The sequence below is a fragment of the Oncorhynchus nerka genome, linkage group LG14 (genome assembly GCF_034236695.1).
Source record: "Oncorhynchus nerka isolate Pitt River linkage group LG14, Oner_Uvic_2.0, whole genome shotgun sequence".
NCBI classification, from domain to species: Eukaryota; Metazoa; Chordata; class Actinopteri; order Salmoniformes; family Salmonidae; genus Oncorhynchus; species Oncorhynchus nerka.
In genome coordinates this window covers 31361880-31389058 of record NC_088409.1, presented here as the reverse complement: position 1 = coordinate 31389058, position 27179 = coordinate 31361880, and the positions used below count along the sequence as shown (strand labels likewise).

Here is a 27179-nt window from a genome sequence, read left to right as displayed (position 1 = left end):
TTGTTGGAACAACAAGTCAAACACTCTTCAAATGAGTCAAATTGTGCTCTGCTACTTTTAAACATAAAAATGTATCTAAGTCATTAAGCAATTACATTCAGCAAATCACCAGCAGAGGGAGTTCCATTTGAATCCATTTTCCCATTCACTGTTGGGGCTCACAATTTATCATAACTTCAAAAGTAGCAGAATGTTGAAAACTTTGTGTACTTGTACAGTATATAGTTTAAAACAATGTCTAAAAATGTACAAAATCAAATGGTACGAGATATTCACTAATATGTTATGTTGAATAAATGTGTTACAAAATCATAATCTAGACATAATCCATATTTTAGAGCACACTATCATGTACAGTTCACAGATCATAGGGTCTTAGAGGATTTTCTCACAAATGGTTTGTGATACAAATGTAAAAACCATATCAAACATTCATCCTGCCAATCAAGTTTCTGTGAGAATAGCCAGAACAATTGGACACCCAAAATATTTTTGGGACTTTCCTGGCGTGGAGTCTGAGACACAAAGCAAAGCATCTAACTGAGCCCTGGCTGGGACGCTGACAGAAACTCTTCAGCTGGAGAAGCACACAGATACTGCTGATCTGTAGACAATACTGAGGTTAAACATTTTAGCTATAGGGCCTATTGATTATTTAGCTAGCTGACAAGACAAAACAGATCACGGAAGCTGGGAATAATCAATGCAACATGGTTGTTTTACCTGGTGGTTCTGGCTCAATGTAATCCTCTTAAAAGAAACATCCACAGCATTTGTGGCACATTGATCAAAACAACATATATTCTTTAATAGTTTGAGCATTAAAACTGTTCATCATATATGCAGTCACTTTAACAATACCTACATGTACATACTACCTCAATAAGCCTGACTAACAGGTGTCTGTATAAAGCCTTGCTACTCTTTTTTCAAATGTCTTTTTACTGTTGTTTTATTTCTTTACTTACCTACACACACACACACACACACACACACTTTTTGTCCTTTTTTCACACCATTGGTTAGAGCCTGTAAGTAAGCATTTCACCTGTTGTATTCGGAACACGTGACAAATAAACTTTGATTTGATTACAGCGCAAAACAACCCAAAAGTTACTTGAATAACTATTTAAAATGTCAAAAACAAATATTGGAGTAAACACAAAATGTAACCGACCACATTTACTTCAAGATGGGATGAATTTGAACCAGGATGGAAGTTTATTGCCTATTCAACTGTCAATATAGTAGAAAAATCATGTGAGAGTTTACAGCTGACCAGTGACTAAAATCATGAAGAGACACTGGGTTTATAGAAACACATGTCAGCATGTGCACACAAAACTTATATTAAATGTTGTTGTTTTTTACCCCTTTTTCGTGGTATCCAATTGATTGGTAGTTACAGTCTTGTCTCATCGCTGCAACTCCCGTAAGGACTCGGGAGAGGCGAAGGTCGAGAACCGTGCGTCCTCCAAAACACGACCCAACCAAGCCGCACTGCTTCTTGACACAATGCCCACTTAACCCGGAAGCCAGCCGCACCAATGTGTTGGAGGAAACACCATACACCTGGACAACCTTGTCAGTGTTCACTGCGCCCAGCCCGCCACAGGAGCCGCTAGTGCACGATGGGACAAGGACATCCCTACCGGCCAAACCCTCCCCTTACCCGGACGACGCTGGGCCAATTGTGCGCCGCCCCATGGGTCTCCCGGTCGCAGCCGGCTGCGGCAGAGCCTGGACACGAACCCAGAATCTCTAGTGGGTTTATACATGCCTTAGACCACTGCGCCACTCGAGAGGCCAACTTGGCTATACTTACTATCTACTGGAAAACAACAGACAAAAGCCCAATAGAATGAGACACATTCATCATGAACTCTTTCTTGTGCACATCGTACAGAGATCTCAGGACAAATGGGTCACACAGAAGCCAAAAGTAGACCAAGCCTAAACTAAACCAATCAACGCTAGAGCGCTTGTAAGCATCCAGCATAGAGAGATAGAGAGAACGATAGAGAGAGAGAGCGATAGAGAGAGAGAGCGATAGAGAGAGAGATAGAGAGAGCGATAGAGAGAGCGATAGAGAGATAGAGATAGATAGAGAGAGCGATAGAGAGAGAGCGATAGAGAGAGAGATAGAGAGAGATAGATAGAGATAGAGAGAGCGATAGAGAGAGATAGAGAGAGCGATAGAGCGATAGAGAGAGAGATAGAGAGAGAGATAGAGAGATAGAGAGAGCGATAGAGAGAGAGATAGAGAGATAGAGAGAGCGAGAGATAGAGATAGATAGAGAGAGCGATAGAGAGAGATAGAGAGAGAGATAGAGAGCGAGATAGAGAGCGAGATAGAGAGATAGATAGAGAGAGCGATAGAGAGATAGATAGAGAGATAGATAGAGAGAGAGATAGAGAGAGAGAGAGGACGGTCAGAACATGGAGTAGCGTCGCCTTTCTACGGTGACTTCCAGAAGAGGAGCAGATAGTGTAGGGGGCCTGGGGGCCTTAGGGACCTCCTCACCCCTGGTCTCCCCCACCTCCTCCTCACCCCTGGCCTCCTGCAGACTCACCAGCCTGGTTCTCTGGTGCTGCCGAGAGACCTTACACTCCAGCTTGCCCGTTGCTACGGAGACACACAGCTCTCACTCACTATCTGCTGCTTCAATCACACTTGGCATACACTGATTGAATCAACGTGGTTTCCACGTCATTTCAATGAAATTACATTGAATCAACGTGGAATAGACGTTGAATTGAAGTCTGTGCCCAGTGGGATGGCTACATCATCAGTGTGGCTGAGGGCTCACTTTATGGCAAGTTTTCAGTTTTATTCCATATTTAATACGGATGTTTATCGAGAGTAAAGAACAAAATGTTGCCAAATATTGTACTACTTTTTGGAAAATCAATTATGAAGAAAATGGATGCAGTGGAGAAATCACTTATATTACTGCCATTTTAGACTCTTCATACACATGTTCTACTGTGCTGCAAGGCAAGACAAAGAGTGCAATTAAATCATATATCAGTCATTCAAGTAGAGTTCAAGTAGAGTTGCTTTCATAGATTTACAGCATTTGCGGGGTAAAAAGCGGAGGACAGCGGGCGGTGGTGACAGTTGTAATGGAGGTAGAAGTGTCATCCATTATATACAGGGCTTTAACCAAAGCTCTCTGTTTAACCAGACAACTAAAAGCATTAAGTAGAGGATAGAGGAAGCCTGGCTGGCTGAGTAGTAAACCTAGTTACTGTAGGTACTAAAAAGAGACTTTGAGGCTCTGAGGTAAATGCTCTGTGTGTGGCATTGATAACACAAAACCACAGAGCTGATAGAGGGAGAGAGGACAGAGGGAGCACTCTGAAGGAGAGAAGACATTTTCAGTCAAATCCTAACTTGAAATCCACACGTCGCTGACGATTGCCGACTGATGCAAATCATGCATTGATTTCAATTGGAAATGTGTGTATCCACACAAATGGAAACCAAGTTGGGAGGATTGTGTCCAGTGAGCGTTAGAGAAGCCAGCGTTTGGGTCATGGTGATGTGCATACCTGTGCCTGTGAAGCGTCCTACAGAGGTGAAGGAGTCACTGAAGAGCACGTCCACGTGACCGAGGAGAAACTCCACCACCACAGACTGGATCCGCACCTCCTTAAACGGGTCTGCACCACTCAGACCCACCGCCTCGATCTCCATAGACCTGCCACGGAGACAACACACAGCCACGCCAGGAAGGTGTTGTAGACAGAAATGCCATGAATAGAGCTGACATGATTCCTTACTGTACATGTCAGAGGCACACCTGTTCTAAACAATATATTTATATAGGAACGATCCACAACGCAGGTACAATAGGTAGGCAGAGGCACACACCTGAGCAGGTTGGGGGCCCAGACAATGGCCAGGTTCTTGATGTGCATGTTGGTCTCTCCGCTGCAGGTGGCCAGACCAGCCAGGTGTCTAACGAGGTACTCCAGGGTCCTGACAGAGAGCCAACATCAGTCCACAATCTGTCTCCATGGCTGTGTTGTGTGTGTATACCTGTAGTCTCTGTCTCCATGGCTGTGTTGTGTGTGTATACCTGTAGTCTCTGTCTCCATGGCTGTGTTGTGTGTGTGTATACCTGTAGTCTCTGTCTCCATGGCTGTGTTGTGTGTGTGTGTGTATACACCTGTAGTCTCTGTCTCCATGGCTGTGTTGTGTGTGTGTGTATACACCTGTAGTCTCTGTCTCCATGGCTGTGTTGTGTGTGTATACCTGTAGTCTCTGTCTCCATGGCTGTGTTGTGTGTGTGTGTGTATACACCTGTAGTCTCTGTCTCCATGGCTGTGTTGTGTGTGTGTGTATACACCTGTAGTCTCGGTCTCCATGGCTGTGTTGTGTGTACCTGTAGTCTCGGTCTCCATGGCTGTGTTGTGTGTACCTGTAGTCTCGGTCTCCATGGCTGTGTTGTGTCTATACCTGTAGTCTCGGTCTCCATGGCTGTGTTGTGTGTACCTGTAGTCTCGGTCTCCATGGCTGTGTTGTGTGTACCTGTAGTCTCGGTCTCCATGTCTGTGTTGTGTCTATACCTGTAGTCTCTGTCTCCATGGCTGTGTTGTGTGTACCTGTAGTCTCTGTCTCCATGGCTGTGTTGTGTCTATACCTGTAGTCTCTGTCTCCATGGCTGTGTTGTGTGTACCTGTAGTGCGGTGGTGGGAGCTGCTGAATGACATCATGTACTTTCACCATGCGCTCGTCGTCCGTCATCTCTCCCATACAGTCCTACGGAGGAAGACCAGGGAAAAAACAGATGGTTTAGCCTTTGACAATGGACAGTACTTTCAGTTGGAGGGAGTTGTGTTGGGTTATGGCCATGTACTCACAGCAAACTTGTCGTAGAGCTGGTAGGTGAGCAGGGGGTTAGGCAGCTCTCTGAAGTAGAGCTTACACAGGGACCCCACACAGTGGATGTCCTGCATGTACATATCCTTGGTCAGGTCTGGAACATTCTCACTGTCAAACTCATGTCTGGTGGAGAGAGTGTCAAATAGGGTTGAATGCCAAAAGAATATTGCATATATGTATTTTATTAATGCAGTCAATGATCTATGTAGTTATTCTAAGACTTTACAGGTTCAGGACCTGACATGCAGGGTTAGGGTTAGCATGAGGAGTGGTACCGGAGTTTCTGAATGTTGGAGGAGACTCCAGAGTGCCTGTAGATGCCGTCCACCACACCATGCTTCTCTATGAACTCTGAGCAGCTCTTTAGAACCTGTGGAACTGGAGAAGCACACAAAGATCCATGTCACATGTTACAGTAGTACACCAAACCAGACCAGGCTCTCAAGGACACACAGATGACTCTCTGAGACTCTAGAATTAGAACTGTAGAACTCTAACTAGGGCAATGGGCCCATTTCATCAACTCCGAAGCACTAATGTGATCCTAAAATGGCATGATTGACTTAAATATTGTTCCGAGTTCACTTGACACACCAAAACCGCCTCACTCTCTGCAGCCAGCAACTCGACTCTTACGTTACTATAAAAATCACAAGCCCAAAGATTCTGACAACTTCTATACATCCCCAAAAGGTTACGTGAGGATAAGTGAGTTTTATGTACCGTCCAGTCCTGAGTTGAGGAGGTGCTCTCCCAGGTCGCAGCCGAACACCCTCTCCTTAAGAATGCCTCTCTGTTTGAGCTTCTGCTTGGTGGGCCTGGACTTCATAAAGGTGCGCAGGAATCCTATCAGCTTGCCGTGCTTCTTAGAAACTGTCAGAGGGGGGCGACAGAGAGCTGCTGAGTAATGACACTACAGTGGGAAAGAGAGACTATTGTGGTGGATGAGGGGTCCATCTTTGTGAGGGGCGTGTCTTTGTTTGTGTGTACAGAGAAGTGCCTGCAAACGTGTGTGTTCAAGTGTGTGTGTTTCCACATGTGACTGTTTAACATGAATGACATCATCGTCATCGAATATAAAACGTGTGAAAAGACATCAGAAAATAGGAGAGTTTAGTGGGAGCTGGAGCATGGACACTAGTAGGAGGCTGGGTCGTGTTCTGGACCAATGAGCCACGACCATCAACATCATTAGAACAATAAGCAGCAGCAGATTACTTGGACGCATGATGAAGATTAGGATTAAGGAAATAATGATTGTCATTGGTCATAATAAACCTGTATTGTCTTCCTCTAAAACAACGACTTGCTTCTCATTTATACAACAAGCTCCATTGTGTTCCTATGATTTATGGGTGCCTCTAAAATACATGTACACTAATTCTACTCTAAAAACATCCTCGCCACTCCTGCATGTGAACAGCCCTAGGCTAGTTGTATAAATGGCTATTGAACGTTTCCTGGTTGGCTTAAGGGGAAATGTGTTATACAGGCCCTGCATTAAGGGGAGAGATGGGGCATTAGGAAAGATAAGGACGGTGGAAGGACTCTGATTAGATGACAAATAGATTAATGAGAGAGAGAAATTCAATTTCAGTTGTTGTTACCAGCAAGTCTTAGGTACCAAGGCTGAGGAACTGAGAGAGAGAGAAAGAGAGAAAGGAAATAGATACAACAGGAAGGCGGTTGGAACACCAGCTAAATACACTGTTGTTCTGTACTTCGCACTCCCAAAACAGAGATATACTGTGGTCGGAGATACAAATATGAAGATAGCAAAGATGTTGTGGTGACCACATTAGGCAAGCAAAATTACCTATGGGCTGAGTAATTGTGAAACTATGTGATCTGCTGTGTGTTTCTGGTTATAACACGGGGTCATGGATCCTTTAATAAAAAAATTGTCTAGAGAGAGATATCATTTTATAATGTTTACTTAGAAGACTTACAAGGCGAAGATACAAGAGAGGGAGGAAAAGTGGACGTTATATACAGTTCAATTAAATATAAGCAATATATGCTGCATGCCAGAAAGAAAACATAGTAACCATGACAACTAGTACTGCATGTTGTCAAACTCATTTCAAGCCAGCCCCTGCAAAACCGTGGACACGCTCTGTGGAGACTGAATACTCATACAGTAGTGATTGATTGATTGCCTCTGTTTACCGGATGTAGGAGAGGGAGGTCCTGGTGCGCTGGAGTTGGCTGGATCTCCATCTGGAAACACAAACGTCACTCAATACATTTGACATTGATCTGGTGACACAGTGCAGGTGTACAGTGCATTCGGAAAGTATTCATACCCCTTGACTTTTTCCACATTGTTACGTTACAGCCTTATTCTAAAATGTATTAAGTTGTTTCCCCCCCTCAAATTACACACAGTACCCCATAATGACAAAGCAAAAACAGTTCATAAATGTTTGCAAATTTATAAAAAAAAACTGAAATATCACATTTACATAAGTATTCAGACCGTTTACTCAGTACTTTGTTAAAGCATCTTTGGCAGCGATTACAGCCTCGAGAATTCTTGGGTATGACGCTACAAGCTTGGCACACCTGTATTTGGGGAGTTTCTCCCATTTTTTCTCAAGCTCTGTCAGATTTCAGGTCTCTCCAGAGATGTTTGATCAGGTTCAAGTTCAGGCTCTGGCTGGGCCACTCAGAGACTTGTCCCGAAGCCCCTCCTGCATTATCTTGGCTGTGTGCTTAGGGTCGTTGTCCTGATGGAATGTGAACCTTCACCTCAGTCTGAGATCCCGAATGCTCTGGAGCAGGTTTTCATCAAGGATCTCTCTGTACTTTGCTCCGTTCATCTTTCCCCTCGATCCTGACTAGTCTCCCAGTCCGCACCGCTGAACAACATCCCCACAGCAATATGCTGTCACCACCATTCTTCACCGTAGGGGTGGTGCCAGGTTTTCTCCAGACATGATGCTTGGCATTTAGGCCAAAATGCTCAGTCTTGGTTTTATCAGACCAGAGAATCTTGTTTCTCATGTTCTGAGAGTCTTTAGGCAAACTTCAAGCGGGCTGTCATGTGCCTTTTAACTGAAGAGTGGCTTCCATCTGGCCACTTTACAATAAAGGCCTGATTGGTGGAGTGCTGCAGAGATGGTTGTCTTTCTGGAATGTTCTCCCATCTCCACAGAGGAACACTAGAGCCCAGTCAAGGTGACCATCGGGTTCTTGGTCACCTCCCTGACCAAGGCCCTTCTCCCCCTAATTGCTCAGTTTGGCTGGGCGGGCCAGCTCTAGGAAGAGTCTTGGTGGTGACAAACTTCTTCCATTGAAGAATGGAGGGCACGGTGTTCTTTTGGTACCCTTCCCCAGATCTGTGCCTTCAAAACAATCCTGTCTCAGAGCTCTACGGACCATTCCTTCGACCTCATGGTTTGGTTTTTGCTGACATGCACTGTCAACTGTGGGACCTTTATATAGACAGGTGTGTGCCTTTACAAATCATGTCCAATCAATTGAATTTACCACAGGTGGACTCCAATCAAGTTGTAGAAACATGATGATCAATGGAAACAGGATGCACCTGAGCTCAATTTCAAGTCTCATAGCAAAGGGTCTGAATACTTATGTAAATAAGGTATTCCTGTTTTTTTTATTTTATACTTGTTTTCGCTTTGTCATTATGGGGTTTCGTCTGTAGATTTATGAGGAAAAACATGTATTTAAACCATTTCTGAATAAGACTAACGCAACAAAATGTTTGAGTACTTTTCGAAGGCACTGTATGTGATAATGTACAGTAAGTGGGATTCAGTATGGTGGTGTCATAACGTGTGTGTGTGTGTGTAAGCTACCTATTTTAGCAGTGGACTGAGGCTTCTCGTTGATGAGCTCCACACACTCACTGGGGAAGAAGCCCACCTAAAGTGGGGAAAGACCATCAAAGTAACTGAGGATAACAAGCACGGACACACACAAAAACTTGGGCACACACACACACACACACAATAGCTTACACATGACATAGGTTAAAAAAACAAGAGGAAATGAGTTAAAAGTAGAAGCTTAGTGAAAATAGAGAACAGCGAAAGAAAGAAATATAAAGAAATAGAGGAAACAAAATGAGAAGGGAAAAGAAAGTACAGAAACATGGAGACGTGAGATAGTGAACGTAGCCATCATCTGGAGAACTGTTGTCCTGCAGCGGGACTCTTCAGAGTAGGTGGGGAAGAAAGGCGTGTGTGTGAGGGAGACAGGCGTGTGTGTGTGAGGGAGACAGCCAGCGGCAGAAGTCTCCAGTGATTGTGTTGTGTACCTGGAAGCCATGCTTCCCCCTCCACCAGTTGGAGTCCTCTTTGGGTGGCATATCAATTACAGACAGGATATCTCCCACCTGGAGAGAGAGACACAGACAAAGACATTAAACAACCTCCGACTTCAGACAAAGTCTATAGGCAAACGAGCCAGATGACTTCATTTATCACCCCCACCATCTGAGCCAAAAGTACATCAACACACATAATACAGCCTTGGCAGTCAAAACACCAGCCCCAAAACTAAACATTATCCAGACACAACAAGCTGGATCAGGGCATAATATAGTCCTGCCTGAACCTATTTCAGAGAACAGATGAGAAACAGTTGCCATTCCTCACTTTGAGGAGATGAGACAGAGAGCGACACAAAGAAAGAAAGAGCTAAAATGTGCCTCAGTGTTTGGGTAACCCCATTCCAGGGTGCTCTGGCCCAGAAACAGAAAGAGGAGCAGTAGGAGGAGGAGAGGACAGGAATAGACAGAACATGAAGATGGAGGAGGAAAAAAGAGAAGGAAAAGGAAGGTGACAGCCAAACAGAGAGACCAAGGCCCAGACAGAGGTGACACAGAGATTTGAAAACTATGACTGCCACTAATGTAAATCTCATTTGGTTCTGTGTATCCCTGCAGCAGCTCCATACCTCAATGGAGATCTCGTCGCTGGCCTGCGCCGTGTAACGCTTGATGACATGAGCAGCAGCGATGGCGGGAACGTTGAGCGAAGCTTCCTCTTTCAGGAGGAACCGATTCCCACGGTTGTCAATCTGGGAGGAACAGCAAACACAAACCTCTGTTGTTTAAGGAATAGACAGGCAAATAATTACACAACTTTCTCAATATCCCTTAATTAATTAATTTCAACTAACATCAAGGCGGTGGCCCGTTCTTGTAGGTTCATGATCTACAACATCCGCAGAGTACGACCCTGCCTCACACAGGAAGCAGCGCAGGTCCTAATCCAGGCACTTGTCATCTCCCATCTGGATTACTGCAACTCGCTGTTGGCTGGGCTCCCTGCCTGTGCCATTAAACCCCTACAACTCATCCAGAACGCCGCAGCCCGTCTGGTGTTCAACCTTCCCAAGTTCTCTCACGTCACCCCGCTCCTCCGCTCTCTCCACTGGCTTCCAGTTGAAGCTCGCATCCGCTACAAGATCATGGTGCTTGCCTACGGAGCTGTGAGGGGAACGGCACCTCAGTACCTCCAGGCTCTGATCAGGCCCTACACCCATACAAGGGCACTGCGTTCATCCACCTCTGGCCTGCTCGCCTCCCTACCACTGAGGAAGTACAGTTCCCGCGCAGCCCAGTCAAAACTGTTCGCTGCTCTGGCCCCCCAATGGTGGAACAAACTCCCTCACGACGCCAGGACAGCGGAGTCAATCACCACCTTCCGGAGACACCTGAAACCCCACCTCTTTCAGGAATACCTAGGATAGGATAAAGTAATCCTTCTCACCCCCCCCTTAAAAGATTTAGATGCACTATTGTAAAGTGGCTGTTCCACTGGATGTCTTAAGGTGAACGCACCAATTTGTAAGTCGCTCTGGATAAGAGCGTCTGCTAAATGACTTAAATGTAATGTAAATGTAAATGTAATGTAATTATAGTAGTAGGGCTAATGCACAGGTGGTAAGACAAAGCCTGTCTCTCTAGCAGTCTTTCTCTCTCCTACTCTTCTTTGGTCTTCCCCAACAATTGTCTTCTTTTTCTGGCCAACTTCTTATGTTTCCATGTTTTTACAGCTTATTCTCACCTTCACTCTTTCTTTCAACGTCTTCAGGGGGAGGGGCAACCCCACTCCCCCCCAAAAAAAGCAGTCCCACTATGTTTTGTGTTTTATCTTTATTGAAGAGATCGTACTACCGTGTGAAAGATGGGGGAGGGAGAATCAAAAGGCAGTGGGCCAGATTCGAACCCATGCTGACTCTGGCATATATGTGAGCCGGGGTCAGCGGCTGTAACCACTGGACCACACAGTCCACACTCTTATGTTTTCTAAAGACACTTAGTCTCACCTCCATCCAGGTGAGCACAGGCCCACAGTTGAGCTTGTTGTCCACGATCATGGAGAGGCGGCTCAGGTACTCCGACAGCAGCGGGGTGAAGATCTGATAAACAACAAAAACAACTGACACAGGACTTTTAACACACAGCTACTGTAGGAGCCGACAGCCATTTACATACATCTACTCCCAGATACCATAGATGAAGACAGGTGACCCAAATATCAACACCTGCTAGAATCAGAGAACAAATGTGCAGAGACAGACAGGTCACAGACAACCATGACTACATCACCTCGATGAAGGTAATTTCATGTCATTCTCAGAGGTCTTCATGCTAACCTACAGCGGTACCATCGACCTCCATACAGTACAGAAAAACATTCTACAGCTAATTCAGCCAGAATGCTACATAACCCCCCCCAACAAATAAGCTCTCCCACAGTCCCTACTCACCTCTACCCTGTCCCCGATCTCGCTGAGGGGTGGCAGGGGCAGCAGCTGGGAGTAACGCCGGTCGTAGATACACTGGTGGAGGTGAGCGTCCAGAGTACGGAACTCCTCATAGGAGCGCCGAACCATCCACATCTTAGCCTACATCACATAGAGACAGAGAGAAGGAAAGAAGAGGGGACATAAATATTAATGTGAGGAGGATAGAAAGGAAGGGGGGTAATAAGTCAGACAGGAGGAGAGAGGGAGGGGGAAATATATTCCCACACAAATACAAAATATATACAAAATATATTCCCACTCTGTCCCACTCATACGTGTTGGTATGAATGTGTCTGGGTTAGATATAGCCCTGGCAAGGAGATGTGCGAGTGTGTGTGCGCTCGTGTTGGGCGAGGGTATGTGGCCATGCCCACTCACCTGGCAGGACACCTGCACCAGGAAAACCAGGTTTTTGGCAGAGCCCGAGTTCCAGCTAGCAACGCTCTGCTCATTCGCAAACTGCAACTGAGGAACAGAAACACACACACTCAAGCATGGGTTAGAGGAACAGGAGGAGCAACTATACACAACATATAGCCTACTGTACACCGAATAAGCAAACACACATACAAGGATACTACAAAGCACTCCTATACCTACACACACCATCAGGATACATTATATCCAGGGAAATGGCAATCCTTGCCTGGTACCTTTTACACAACCTCCCTCCTAGTCGCCCAGATTCTGCATCTTCTAATAAAGTAGCCAACTAAATCAGAGGAGATCTTTCAAAATGGCCGACAAACAGCAAACAAACAGTATAATGGACTTAACAATGCAGAGAAAGCTGTGAAAAGACAAGCCTGCTAAACTAGTGACAAATAGAAAGCCTCGGGTGGAGCCGTAGGACACCCATGGGGTTCTGGTGGCCCGGATTTACAAACAAGTGGGCTTCTACAAACAAGCACAAAATGAAGACCGTTTTTCTGTGTGTCTATTCTCTTTTTTGGGGAAGAGGAGGAAGAAGTGAGGGCGGTGTGGAGGCTCCAGGTGAATTCAAATAGAAAATACTTTCATCTGAAATGAGACCGGCAGTGTTGTGGACTTCGGAGCGTTTGTCTGAAGGACCTTCACATCAAATCCACTATGACTAATGCAGAGAGAGATACAGAGAGAGCAGCGGAAGGACAGAAAGAGAGATGCAGAGAGAGGGAGAGAGAGAGACTCAGTGGAGGGTGGTAGGAAGAGAGAGGGAGAGGTAAAGAGAAAGGAACCAGAGAGACGCTTTGGCGTGTGTTTGTTTCTGACTCAGAGAGCAAGGACAGTGAGATGAGAATGGCCTCTTTCAGATCTCTTTTCTTCAGGGGCTTCAGACACTAATGAGCAGTGCTCCCTCAGCTCAACACACACACACTCCAGCACAGAGAACGAGAGCACTAACAGCTGTGCTGGGCGGGAAGAGACATGGAGGTAATAATGTCGCTCACTACATCAGGTGTATGGTGTTTATCATCATGAATATGTTTAAAATGGCATTAAGTTACCTAATCCTTGTAATAGGATTAGATAATGACGTTACATCATCTATATCTAGAGAGGTATGAGTGAGAACGTCAGAGCAAGGAGAGAGTACTGCTGCTCTTCCACTATGATGCCCATGGACTGAAAATCAGAGTGAGTTTGTTTGCGCGTGAGCGAGTGAGTTTGTGTAGGTCAGGTACAAAGAAAGAGAGCCAGCCTCAGCCCTGGAGATGTTGCTGCTCTCATCTCTCCACTGTGCCCACCCCCTTCCGCCCATAGCCCTGATGTATTCTGACAGGAACACACACACCCACCCACCCACAGTAACCCACAGTGAGACCTGTACTGTGAGGTCCTTAGTAGTGTGTCAGTCCTGTTCACATGTGATCATTACGACAGCAACACTACAGGCATGAGGCTGGAGTTGTCGTCACGACAGTAACATTACAGCATGAGGCTGGGGTTGTCGTCACTACAGTAACATTACAGCATGAGGCTGGGGTTGTCATCACTACAGTAACATTACAGCATGAGGCTGGGGTTGTCATCACTACAGTAACATTACAGCATGAGGCTGGGATGGTCGTCACTACAGTAACATTACAGCATGAGGCTGGGGTTGTCATCACTACAGTAACATTACAGCATGAGACTGGGGTTGTCGTCACTACAGTAACATTACAGCATGAGGCTGGGGTTGTCGTCACTACAGTAACATTACAGCATGAGGCTGGGGTTGTCGTCACTACAGTAACATTACAGCATGAGGCTGGGGTTGTCATCACTACAGTAACATTACAGCATGAGGCTGGGGTTGTCGTCACGACAGTAACATTACAGCATGAGACTGGGGTTGTCATCACTACAGTAACATTACAGCATGAGACTGGGGTTGTCATCACTACAGTAACATTACAGCATGAGGCTGGGATTGTCGTCACTACAGTAACATTACAGCATGAGGCTGGGGTTGTCGTCACTACAGTAACATTACAGCATGAGGCTGGGGTTGTCGTCACAACAGCAACATTACAGCATGAGACTGGGGTTGTCATCACTACAGTAACATTACAGCATGAGGCTGGGATTGTCGTCACTACAGTAACATTACAGCATGAGACTGGGGTTGTCATCACTACAGTAACATTACAGCATGAGGCTGGGATTGTCGTCACTACAGTAACATTACAGCATGAGGCTGGGGTTGTCGTCACTACAGTAACATTACAGCATGAGGCTGGGGTTGTCGTCACAACAGCAACATTACAGCATGAGACTGGGGTTGTCATCACTACAGTAACATTACAGCATGAGGCTGGGATTGTCGTCACTACAGTAACATTACAGCATGAGACTGGGGTTGTCATCACTACAGTAACATTACAGCATGAGGCTGGGATTGTCGTCACTACAGTAACATTACAGCATGAGGCTGGGGTTGTCGTCACAACAGCAACATTACAGCATGAGACTGGGGTTGTCGTCACTACAGTAACATTACAGCATGAGGCTGGGATTGTCGTCACTACAGTAACATTACAGCATGAGGCTGGGGTTGTCGTCACTACAGTAACATTACAGCATGAGGCTGGGGTTGTCGTCACGACAGCAACATTACAGCATGAGACTGGGGTTGTCGTCACTACAGTAACATTACAGCATGAGGCTGGGGTTGTCGTCACAACAGCAACATTACAGCATGAGACTGGGGTTGTCGTCACTACAGTAACATTACAGCATGAGGCTGGGGTTGTCGTCACGACAGCAACATTACAGCATGAGGCTGGGGTTGTCGTCACGACAGCAACATTACAGCATGAGACTGGGGTTGTCATCACTACAGTAACATTACAGCATGAGGCTGGGGTTGTCGTCACGACAGCAACATTACAGCATGAGACTGGGGTTGTCATCACTACAGTAACATTACAACATGAGGCTGGGGTTCTAATGCAGGCCACTGGAACATCTAAAAGGACCTAAAACGTTAGTAATAGACATGGCTAAAACACACTTCATTTATAGTCAGCCAGACATTTTTGTATTTTACATTTCTAAAATGGGCATTTTAGCCCGCACGCACAGTCTCGTGTCAAAACCTACCTCGATGGAGCCAAACTCCACATTGTCATAGTGGAAGTGGGCACAGTCAACGAGCTTAGGGAAGTGACCTTTCACAACAGACAGCCTGAGATAGAAACACACACAGCAGTCAGATTAGATTAAATAACAGCATTATACAGTCACAGTGTGAGAGTCACAATACAGAGAATGTATTTGTCTTGAACAGCAGCAGACCAACACTGTTCTAACGTTAGTGCAGCAGTAGAAGCCCTGTATACAGTCTGTCTATGTTTGGGTGAATTAGTAGACCTACACTTAGGTTAGAAGAAGCTCCAGGAAAAAACAAAACTGTAGCTATGGGACAAACTGTAGCCAGGACAAACAAAACTGTAACTATGGGACAAACTGTAGCCAGGACAAACAAAACTGTAGCTATGAGACAAACTGTAGCCAGGACAAACAAAACTGTAGCTATGAGATAAACTGTAGCCAGGACAAACAAAACTGTAGCTATGAGACAAACTGTAGCCAGGACAAAAAAAACTGTATCTATGGGACAAACTGTAGCCAGGACAAACAAAACTGTAGCTATGGGACAAACTGTAGCCAGGACAAACAAAACTGTAGCTATGGGACAAACTGTAGCCAGGACAAACAAAACTGTAGCTATGGGACAAACTGTAGCCAGGACAAACAAAACTGTAACTATGGGACAAACTGTAGCCAGGACAAACAAAACTGTAACTATGGGACAAACTGTAGCCAGGACAAACAAAACTGTAGCTATGGGAGCTTGACAGTGACCGTGGTTCTCGTATGAACAGAAACCACACTGGGCAGACTGCTTTGCATGTCCCTACTCCTAAATGCACACACTGACTGCGGCAGTTCCATGGCATGGTGATTTTTGCAGCTCAACGTTTATTGTCATGAATCTTGCCCTGCAGGCAGATATGAGCGATTTCTGCTAGATGGGCCAGCTGCAAAGTCAAAATTGGCTATATTGTAAAAATGTATGAAAACAAAATGTGTTTTTGGTCTTAAATTTAAGGTTAGGGTTAGACATTAGGTTTAGCGGTGTGGTTAAGGTTAGGTTTTATGCTAACCTGCGGTTATTTAGTGGCAATACGGTGACCAGGGCCAAACTTGATCAGTGACATCCCTCACTCCTCTAAGCTTCACATTATATCAACCTCCCATTGTCAACTACCACATAACCTCACAGCAGCCAGGGGGAAATGAAACTGGGGACGTTCCTGTTTCACAGCACTGCGTGGGCCGTAAGGGGAGTTCTGAGGTTCTCTGTATGCGTTTAAACTTCTCTATGTCCCGTGTCTCTACAGAAGTGGTTTAAGACCTGACAGGGATGTCCATACAAGGGCATTCATCACAGAGCACAGCTACAAAGTATAGCAGACCTGAAATACTACAGTCTATATAATATACACCCTTCCTCTCAGTCTATACTTGGCATCCCTTGTCTGGCACGAAAGTTCCATCGGTGCCTCAGGTTTTACATTTCACACCACTTCTACGTCCTGTAACTACACTGCAGTCACATTTCACACCACTTCTACGTCCTGTAACTATACTGCAGTCACATTTCACACCACTTCTGCGTCCTGTAACTACACTGCAGTCACATTTCACACCACTTCTACGTCCTGTAACTACACTGCAGTCACATTTCACACCACTTCTACGTCCTGTAACTACACTGCAGTCACATTTCACACCACTTCTACGTCCTGTAACTACACTGCAGTCACATTTCACACCACTTCTACGTCCTGTAACTACACTGCAGTCACATTTCCCACCACTTCTGCGTCCTGTAACTACACTGCAGTCACATTTCCCACCACTTCTGCGTCCTGTAACTACACTGCAGTCACATTTCCCACCACTTCTACGTCCTGTAACTACACTGCAGTCACATTTCACACCACTTCTGCGTCCTGTAACTACACTGCAGTCACATTTCACACCACTTCTACGTCCTGTAACTACACTGCAGTCACATTTCACACCACTTCTGCGTCCTGTAACTACACTGCAGTCACATTTCACACCACTTCTACGTCCTGTAACTACACTGCAGTCACATTTCACACCACTTCTGCGTCCTGTAACTACACTGCAGTCACATTTCACACCACTTCTACGTCCTGTAACTACACTGCAGTCACATTTCCCACCACTTCTGCGTCCTGTAACTACACTGCAGTCACATTTCCCACCACTTCTGCGTCCTGTAACTACACTGCAGTCACATTTCCCACCACTTCTGCATCCTGTAACTACACTGCAGTCACATTTCACACCACTTCTACGTCCTGTAACTACACTGCAGTCACATTTCACACCACTTCTGCGTCCTGTAACTACACTGCAGTCACATTTCACACCACTTCTACGTCCTGTAACTACACTGCAGTCACATTTCACACCACTTCTACGTCCTGTAACTACACTGCAGTCACATTTCACATCACTTCTGCGTCCTGTAACTACACTGCAGTCACATTTCACACCACTTCTGCGTCCTGTAACTACACTGCAGTCACATTTCACACCACTTCTCGTCCTGTAACTACACTGCAGTCACATTTCACACCACTTCTGCGTCCTGTAACTACACTGCAGTCACATTTCACACCACTTCTACGTCCTGTAACTACACTGCAGTCACATTTCACACCACTTCTGCGTCCTGTAACTACACTGCAGTCACATTTCACACCACTTCTGCGTCCTGTAACTACACTGCAGTCACATTTCACACCACTTCTGCGTCCTGTAACTACACTGCAGTCACATTTCACACCACTTCTGCGTCCTGTAACTACACTGCAGTCACATTTCACACCACTTCTGCGTCCTGTAACTACACTGCAGTCACATTTCACACCACTTCTACGTCCTGTAACTACACTGCAGTCACATTTCCCTTGTGCAGGTCAGCAGTGTACTTGTTCCACCCTCTTTAAAATGATCTTTAACTGTTCCAATTCACCCTCAGTGAAATGATTAAGACCTGGAGGGCAGTGTGCCAGTCTTAGTGGCAGTATCACCTCTTGCTCATCTTCCCCTTCAAGTTGGCAGTGGTGCCCACGGAGCGGGTAGTGGGCTCCCCAGAAGTGTCCAGATTATCAGTGCTCCAAGCCTTTGGGAGGTAGATTTGGAAAGAGGAAAAATACACATAGTTAGTAAAACACGACAGTCAACAGGCCACGGTACATGGTGTCTGTCTGTCTCCAGGGGTGGTGGTCAAGACTGTACCTCAAAGGGAGATAGGGCGGACACTAATCTCAAGAAGACATCAGATATATCTAGATTGACTGTAGTAACTAAGTATGGTTTATAGGCTACACCATCTACAAAATGTGTATACAGCATGGCTCTTCCTTCTTGACGGTGATTTGACTCTGTCAAAGCAACTTCCTCAGCCCCACGATGCCACTCCTGACTACAGTACATAACATGCAGAAGATACTTACACAAACACAGCACAACTAACACCACTGCAGAGGACAGAGCAAACTGTAGTAGTGGTAGCTGTGTTTGATTCTACTTCACATTGTGTAGCATATATAAGCTGTTCGTTAGTAAATCCCTGTCCCCCTGAGCGTATCCAGTCCTTCCTGTCAGGATCTGCATGACGATGCAGCAGCCTTCACACAGCGGAGCTGAATGCGCATTGACTCAACAGCAGGTGGAAACACAGCTCTAACCATCACACGGTTCACACCTTCACAGGCCCTACGGCAAGCCAGACACACACCCCTCCTCTCCCTCTGGCTTTAGGTTTACCTTCACTCATCTCTAAACCAGCATACAGCCATGTAATCGTCATCATCACAAATGAACGAAAGACAAATATGTCCCTCTTTTCATTCTTACCTCTCTCCCGCAATGTCAATATTCACCTCCTTTCCATATTATCCAGCTGATGAATGCAAACCAACACACCCACACAAACAGGTAGCAGCACAGATGAGCTGTCAACCACCAGAGGGAATGAACATCAATCACTCACTGTGTGCGCGTACGTACACACACACACACACACACACACACACACACACACACAGCTTTGGTAGAGGCTAACTGAGGTCATTTGTCTGTTGTCAGGAAAATATGTCCCAAATAGACTAAGGGTTGTAATATACACAGGGTTGTCACCTCCAAGAGATGAATTGGTGACAACCATCTCCATTCACAAGAAAGACAGTGAGAAATGGTTTTGCCCAGATGGGGGGAGGATGGGATGGAAATTTGGCTAAAAGTATGTGGATGAGTGATTCCCGATTCTCCTTAAAATACTCAATGGGTTCAAATATCAAAACCCCACCTGAACAAGTGTAGAATAATCTACCGCTTTCTCAGAGAGTTGGCCTGTCTTACAATGTCTCACTCTCACATGCCAACAGCAGTGACAATAACAGGCTGGATACAGTTTGGAAAGGTGCAAGCCAGGTTGAAGATCAGATTCTCCACTACTCGGCCTGTCATGGGCTCCTGAAACACCTTTAAAGGATACAGCAATGAAAAGACCTGGGCTTTTAAAACATTCCCAGTTGTGAATCACTTGTGATTGGGGACAGCGCGTCTGTTCACAGGTTATTCCTCAGCAGAGGATGCAGAGCTGGATAGAGTACTGCAGATCCAGGGAAAAACATTACTCCTCAGAGCATTGGCCTAGGATCAGTACTATTACTCCTGGGACTGACCTTACCCACACAAACTGGTCCTGGTCAATCGCTTAGGGACAACTGACACCCTCACCGTTCCTGGGTGAGTGAGTGGGAGAGTGGACGAGCGAGCAGCTGGCATAGGATTGCTGTGGTAAATTGACTGTTAACAGTACGCCTGGACAGCCCTGCCTCCACCTGGTATGTGTGTGTGTGTGTGTACACGCTCAGCGGGCCCTTAGAGGCTGAAAGCACTGGGGCTAAACTGGGCACAGCTAGGCTTCATCAGAATACATCAGAGCTGCATCACTCCAGCATTGAGTGTATCACACACCAAGATGTGTCTTTTCAGCCCTCAGTATAGCCCGGCCCCTTAGAGGGACTGAGTCGAGGCTGACAACGTGGCAACAGCAGAGAAACTCAACGAGCTGAGAGTCCATCATTACAAAGCAGGGGATGAGGTATTTATAGACAAGAACCCTGGCCTGTATCCAGTCTGCCCTGACTGTCTGCAACATGCATTCATTCCATCTCCAACATTGTAAAAACCTTAGTACACCACCCGACTGGTACATTATATGGATGCTAAAGCGGACCACGTAGAGGACCACGTCATGTCGTTGCTCTTCTAGCAACTCACACCCCTCTTCACTCTACACCAGGCTAGAGTTTCACGGGCAGCCAGTATGGAACAACATGCACCTGAAACTGGATCTGCCATGGAAGCCACCGCTCCCAAACAACAGTTAGCTAGACTGTCAGAGACACAGGCAGGCGGTCAGAGCAGGGCAGTATCCACACACAACTGTCAGGGACAATACCAGCCGTTAATCCTAAGAGACTAGGCTCTAGTAGGTATTGTTGTACAGCAACAACGCAGACAGGTCTTCTTCAGACCAAAACCAAAAGCATGAGAAACCTAATGGTATTCAGGCAGGGTAATAACCCCTGCAGTCACTCACTCACACCCCCTCATTGATTCCACAGCATCCCTCTTTCTCTCCACTTCTCCTGTTCTCTACCTTCCGCATCCTCCTCTTCTTGAACATATTGAGGGACCCGTCCCAACCATTTCAAGGGGAGCGGGGGTTCTTTTTAGATGTTGGTGTAGTGTAGTCTATCTCCAGTGCTATGCATCTCCTCTATCTATCCGTCTGTCACCATCGGTCTCCCATGGTTACTTCCGCCCAGCCATCACCATCACCCCTGTCCCCTCTCAGTGCATTCTGCTCAGAGGGACAGGTAAGTGGACCTAGCGGTTACGTCTGCGCGCGTGTGCACAGACACATACTTGAATGTTGAACATTTCACAGTGTGAACACACACACAGCGATCTGAACCCTGGGCAATTGCCAGAGCTCAGGCTTCTCAGCTGTTCTGTGAGAGGGGCAGGAGACAGACTGACGGGCAGTCGGTCGCTTTATATAAACGCTTTGTTTCCTTCCTAATCTATCCAACGACAACTGGCAGTTATACAGGGCAACACAACCTCCACATCATAGCAAAACCACATAAGGGGGCTATAAAAAGGTGTCACGTTTAATGTTTCGACAAGGCCAAGAGGAGGGAGTCTTGGTGGTACAGAGAAGAACTGTATAGTAGGCTGACCTAGAAACTGTGTTCTGTTGAGTCTAGAGGATCCAGCATGCTATATAAACCCCCTCTCAGTTTAGACATCTTTAAATGATAAGCCCTGGTTCTCTCAGTAAGGCCGCTGTCATCAGATCTCACCCACATAGTTTGAATGTTTGTGCCCTGAGCCAACAACAGTCCATGTAATGCATGCCTGGTATACTAGCCTCTCTTTAGGGACCGGGAAAAACGGAATTCAAAGCCTGTTTGGGAAGAGCGGCTGCAGTTGTTCAGCACCAGCTCTACCCAGTACCAAGCAGGGTACCCAGTGTCTACCCAGTACCAAGCAGGGTACCCAGTGTCTACCCAGTACCAAGCAGGGTACCCAGTGTCTACCCAGTACCAAGCAGTGTACCCAGTGTCTACCCAGTACCAAGCAGTGTACCCAGTGTCTACCCAGTACCAAGCAGTGTACCCAGTGTCTACCCAGTACCAAGCAGTGTACCCAGTGTCTACCCAGTACCAAGCAGTGTACCCAGTGTCTACCCACTACCAAGCAGTGTACACAGTGTCTACCCACTACCAAGCAGTGTACACAGTGTCTACCCAGTACCAAGCAGGGTACCCAGTGTCTACCCAGTACCAAGCAGGGTACCCAGTGTCTACCCAGTACCAAGCAGTGTACCCAGTGTCTACCCAGTACCAAGCAGTGTACCCAGTGTCTACCCAGTACCAAGCAGTGTACCCAGTGTCTACCCAGTACCAAGCAGTGTACCCAGTGTCTACCCAGTACCAAGCAGGGTACCCAGTGTCTACCCAGTACCAAGCAGTGTTGGGGAGTAGTGAACTACATGTAGTTCAATAAGTAACTTAACTACATTTTGAAGTTGGTGGTAGTTGAACTAAATTCCAATCTTGGTAGTGTTTTAGTACTTAGTTAATTACTTTCTTTGCCATGTAGCGTTGTAGCTAACTACTGGAACTACACACTACTGTTCTCACAAATAGAAAAGATAATATGGCTGAAGTAAACAAGAATTTCCTTTCTTTTTTAGCATCAGCCCTTCCCCGAATTCTCATTTGAAACACCGTTTTTGTGTTTAATATGCACATTCTGTTATCTTACAGCAGAGTGATCTGTTTTAACAATTTGTAGTATATGACATTTCAGATTTAGATAGAATTGATCTAGAAGTAGTTTGGATCTAGTGAACTAGTTTTTCAAATGAATATGGTGTAGTTTAACTTCTTCCAGTGTGAAGTAATTGGGAGCTTGGTAATCAATATTAACAGAGGAGCTTCCCCAACACTGGTACAAAGTCCTCCATTGCTGGGTAGTGTTAGGTCCATAACAATGTGCCATAATGAACAGTGCCAGAGAACAGTGGGAAACCAGTGCCACAGAACAGTGGGAAACCAGTGCCACAGAGAGACATGTCCACCATGGAGACATTCAGGGAAATAAGACAAAACAAGCATGCATAGAATATCTACCAGAATAGCAGATCACTCACACCACACTGGGTAAAGCCACACACACAGACATTATCGTGCTGATGACATAGTGGTTGACAATACTTGTAATAATTGTTGATCGCATGCACATGTACATTTACACACACACACACATGCAGACAGACCACATATAGACAGGCACAATACGTACCCACAGACATAAAGAGGTGCATACAGACAGTTTGGGTAGACGGAGACTTACCAGACATGACTGTCCGGCTCATAGCGCGTATGAACATGGTGCATTTCCCAACCCACTGGGGTCACGACACTTCACACAGAAAAAGAAAACGAAGGAAGCACATTTAATTTCCGTCCCTTCATACAAGAGGCTTATTGTGTGTAGACAAGAGACAATACACTCTAGACTGCTTCCTTGAGGGATTTGATTAAGTTCACAGTTGATTCAGGGGAGAAAGTCAGACTTTTGTTTAGCCTAATTGTTTGAGGGTAAATTTTAGTATTTTTTTAACATTGAGGATTTAATCCAGAATGTTATTAAGCTTTGCTGTAACACCAAGTGGCCTGTGTTGAGAGCTGGAGCGAGAGGACTTGGCTGACTGTTCACGCTCCATCATAAAGAGCCAAATCCTAACCAACCAGCCCTTAATCTAATGTAACAAGGCCATGCATCAACACCACTGCTCTGAAAGCCTTCTCCACTCTGACAATTAAAAGATCACTTGATTCCCATACAGAACCATCCCTATAATAGTGCCATCTAACCCATAACCCAGAGAGAAACGTATCTCAAATGCCTATGCTGGTTTTGAATACTCCTCTTTGTTGACAACAACCCTTGGTATTTCGATAAGTCAGTCGCATACCATTTCTAACAGTCTAACCTGTCAGGTTGTCAACACGGACAGCATCATTGTGCTTGGGCTTCCCAGTATTACAGCAGAGTGAAGTGTTGGTACACTGTCTGTCTGTCTGAGGGGAGTTGACTGGAGTTAGTTGGAGGTGGGCGAGGAGCAGACAGAGATGGGTCACACACAGGGGTCAACACACTAAGGAAATGGTTTAAATGTGACCGTTTTGTTCCTTCTTTAGTAGACTTAAGTTGTGTGTGTATAAAATATTTGGTGTGGCTATGTGGTGTGTGGGGGGGTTAGGCTGAGTGAATGTAGGGAGTTCGGCTAGGCTTACTCTACCCTATGAATCACACATGAGTGAGGCTGTTCCATGAACCTTACTAAGTCTCAGGCATTGAATGTGTTTAAAATGTTGACTAGAGTCAGTGGGCAGCAAGTTGGTCTGTGCAGTCAGACGTTGGCGTTTGTGATGTGGGAGTGAGGCTCCATGCTTTGTAGTCAGCCAGAGCCTTACCAACAGTTGCCGAGATCTTCCATCATGTGGGCAGCATCGCTATGGTAACGCAGCGTGTTTTTGCATGTCAGGCCGAAGAGAGGGAGATTGTGTGCTTGCTCGTGCTTATAAAGGACTGCATGGATAAGATTTGGGTGGACAGGATGTCAGAGTAGGATAAGAGAGTGTGTGGATGTGCATACTAGGGTGTGTGTGCGTGTCTCTCTCACAAGGAAAGAAAAAGAATGGTGAGAGAGCCCGATTCAACTACTTATATCTTTGTGCGATTGAGAGGATTTAAGCAGGATCAAATGTGCTTGACTCTGTGTGGGGTGAACTGGACGGTGTGTGTGCAGGGATGAGTGAGCACCATGAGTGTGTGTTCCTCTCATTCCTCTACTAACTCTGGACTTGACACAGAAGTTGGTGTAGCACCAGTGGCCAGCAACTCTCTCATGCCTGTAGGTGTATTGAGTGAAGTGGGTCTCACACACACACACAGATTTAACACACATATGACGACTAAAAAACAACAAGCTCAAAACCACTCTGCCTAAATGAATCCTGACAAATCTCTCATAACTAAATCCCTGGCTGGCTATTATTACGATGATTGTTTTGTCTCTGCCTCTCTGCTCTCTGAGGCTCAGCAGGTGTCCTGGATCTTGACCCCAAAAGAAGACAATAGGATAGAGGGTCAGTCAAGCAGAAGAAGAGCCATTTGTTATTGTCCCCTTTCTCCCACAGTCAGTAAACCCCCCCCCACTCCAAGCATCACTGTCTTCACAGTCAAGGAGTCTTGGGTCTGTCCTCTTCAGGTCACAGCACAACGCTGGCTTGGGTTGGTTGGCTGGGTCTGGCTTGGCTTGGGTCTGGCTTGGGTTGAATGGGATGATGATAATGGGAAAACCCAGAAGAGGAAGCCTGGCTGCATGTGCCATCAAACATAGATAAGAGGAAGACTTTACTTCTTCTGTCTTCTGAGTGACAACCTTGCCAACAGAGAATACTACAGCCCAAAAGGTGAATGTCTGTTTGCGTAACCCAGCTGCTCCAACAGTTTTGCTCGTTGTCTAGAACTCCCCCTGCTACCTCCCCATGCCCTGCTTCTCTCACTCCTCCTCCATTTAACTCACTTTCAGTATGAAAGAGGACAATGAGTATCCCCCACACTTTTTCACCCTTCTTTCCTTCCTTCCTTCTCCAGGGGGAAGAAAAGATTCAAAGAGTGTCCTTTCATGCTCACTCTCCCTCCTCCTCTCTTTCGTAGCAACCCAGTGTAATAGAAGTGTCAGCCCCTCTTTCTCCGAGGACTGAATAAGTGAGTAATGTTGGGAGACGGGTCTTGAGAGAATTCGGGTGAGGCGGGGTGAGGAGGATGGGCATCACAAATCTGCTCTTTTCGTTATTGTCATCATCTGCAAGTGGTCGTGGCTGGGCTAATGTGACGTGAATGGGCCAGTGTGGGCCAAGTACAGTGGTGGCTACAAGTGGCGATCTGTCACGCCGGACAGACTGCACACGTGGGGGGAGGGGTTGACGGAGACAGACAGGGACTGTTGTTCAAATCCAGGGGCTACTACGGTGACAGGAGCTTGGGGACTGGACATGGGGGAGAAGCTTCAGCCTGGATCCAGACACGAGAGGCCAGGGGTCAAGTCATTCAGCAGGTTGACAGCCCAATGGCACATGTAAACACACTCAGTGAGGTACAGTTAGATAGTCACAACAACGCTAGACTGCACATGATTACTTTTCATGTTTCACGCAACATTAGGCCCCTTGGTTATTGATGTAGTATGCCATCACTAACACTGTAGAGGTGTACCAGAGGGGTGCTTCCTCTGTCTCTCAGCCTCAATACAACTGTACTGGGAGTGTGTTTCTAATGCATGAGCTCCGTTTGCCCCCACCACCACTGCCCTCTGACCTTTCATAGAACAAAACAGGCCTTGGCCTTCCCATGGGAAGTTGACATGGGAAGCCATAGGGAAGGCTAGCTGAGATGGAAGGCTGGGGAGGGTCAGGGTAGTGTAAGAAAGGAGCAAGGTGGGCTCTATCACTGACATTCCAGAAGAGGGTCCCTGGGAAACAGACAGTCCTCTTACAGTCCCCCTGTCACCCCCCACGTTACCCAAAAAGAGGCTCTCTGGAAGCCCCGTCCTCTTTCTTCCACGCGACAGGAAAGACACAGAGCCACCGGCAGCATACTAAACACCAAACACTGCCCTCATTCCAGCTGCAGCCACGTGAGATACAGAGACACAAGAGTGGGAGAGAAGAGACTAAAAAGTAGAAAAAAAGAGATGTGGGTGAAGAAAGAAGGGGAGGAAAGAAAGAGGGTGAATTCATCAGAAGACTGACTGTTGTGAGCAAGTGTGTGGTGTGTGTGGCTGTGTGTAGCGAGACATGAGGGACAGTGGACGAGGGGGCCGTTTGTGTTGGTACGGAACAATGTGGGCATGGCTTCAGAACAGATGTTTCTATAGGGGCAGGCAGCTGGCACCCAGAGCATCTGACTGCAGAGGAGAGAGAGAAAAACCATAAAGGAATTAGGGAGAGAGAGAATGACTGAATGAAAACACTAACAGAAAACAAATGATCCATATGTGGAGGTCTGGTGGGGGAAACAAGGTCCCAGCCATGGTAAAAGGGAGGGAAGGGGTTCTGAAGACATGCTTCAGCAGTGTGTGGAGGATGTCCAGGCAACATGAAAGATTTTAAACTATAGCGCTAGCATGTCTAGTGGCTGAGTATATGGACAGACAGAGGGCTGCACTCCAAGATAGTGATTTTGTGTCTGTACTGCATAGGTAGGCATGCTGTCTGTTTAGTCCGTGTCTCTTCAAGCTGCTGTATAAGGGCTTGGACAACCAGGATATGAATCA

General features: G+C 46.2%; 1 protein-coding gene across 1 annotated transcript in view; it reads right to left on the bottom strand.

Annotated features, from left to right (window-relative positions):
- The window catches only part of LOC115142141 (rho GTPase-activating protein 33-like), a 45032-nt gene that overhangs the window by 11371 nt on the left and 6482 nt on the right, over positions 1–27179 (bottom strand). The window contains 15 exon segments of the mRNA XM_065027986.1: positions 3556–3704; positions 3878–3985; positions 4686–4768; positions 4870–5014; positions 5167–5269; positions 5615–5764; positions 7061–7111; positions 8713–8779; positions 9174–9251; positions 9815–9937; positions 11192–11284; positions 11636–11773; positions 12053–12139; positions 15242–15326; positions 18277–18368. Coding sequence (XP_064884058.1) covers positions 3556–3704; positions 3878–3985; positions 4686–4768; positions 4870–5014; positions 5167–5269; positions 5615–5764; positions 7061–7111; positions 8713–8779; positions 9174–9251; positions 9815–9937; positions 11192–11284; positions 11636–11773; positions 12053–12139; positions 15242–15326; positions 18277–18368 — 1552 coding nt within the window.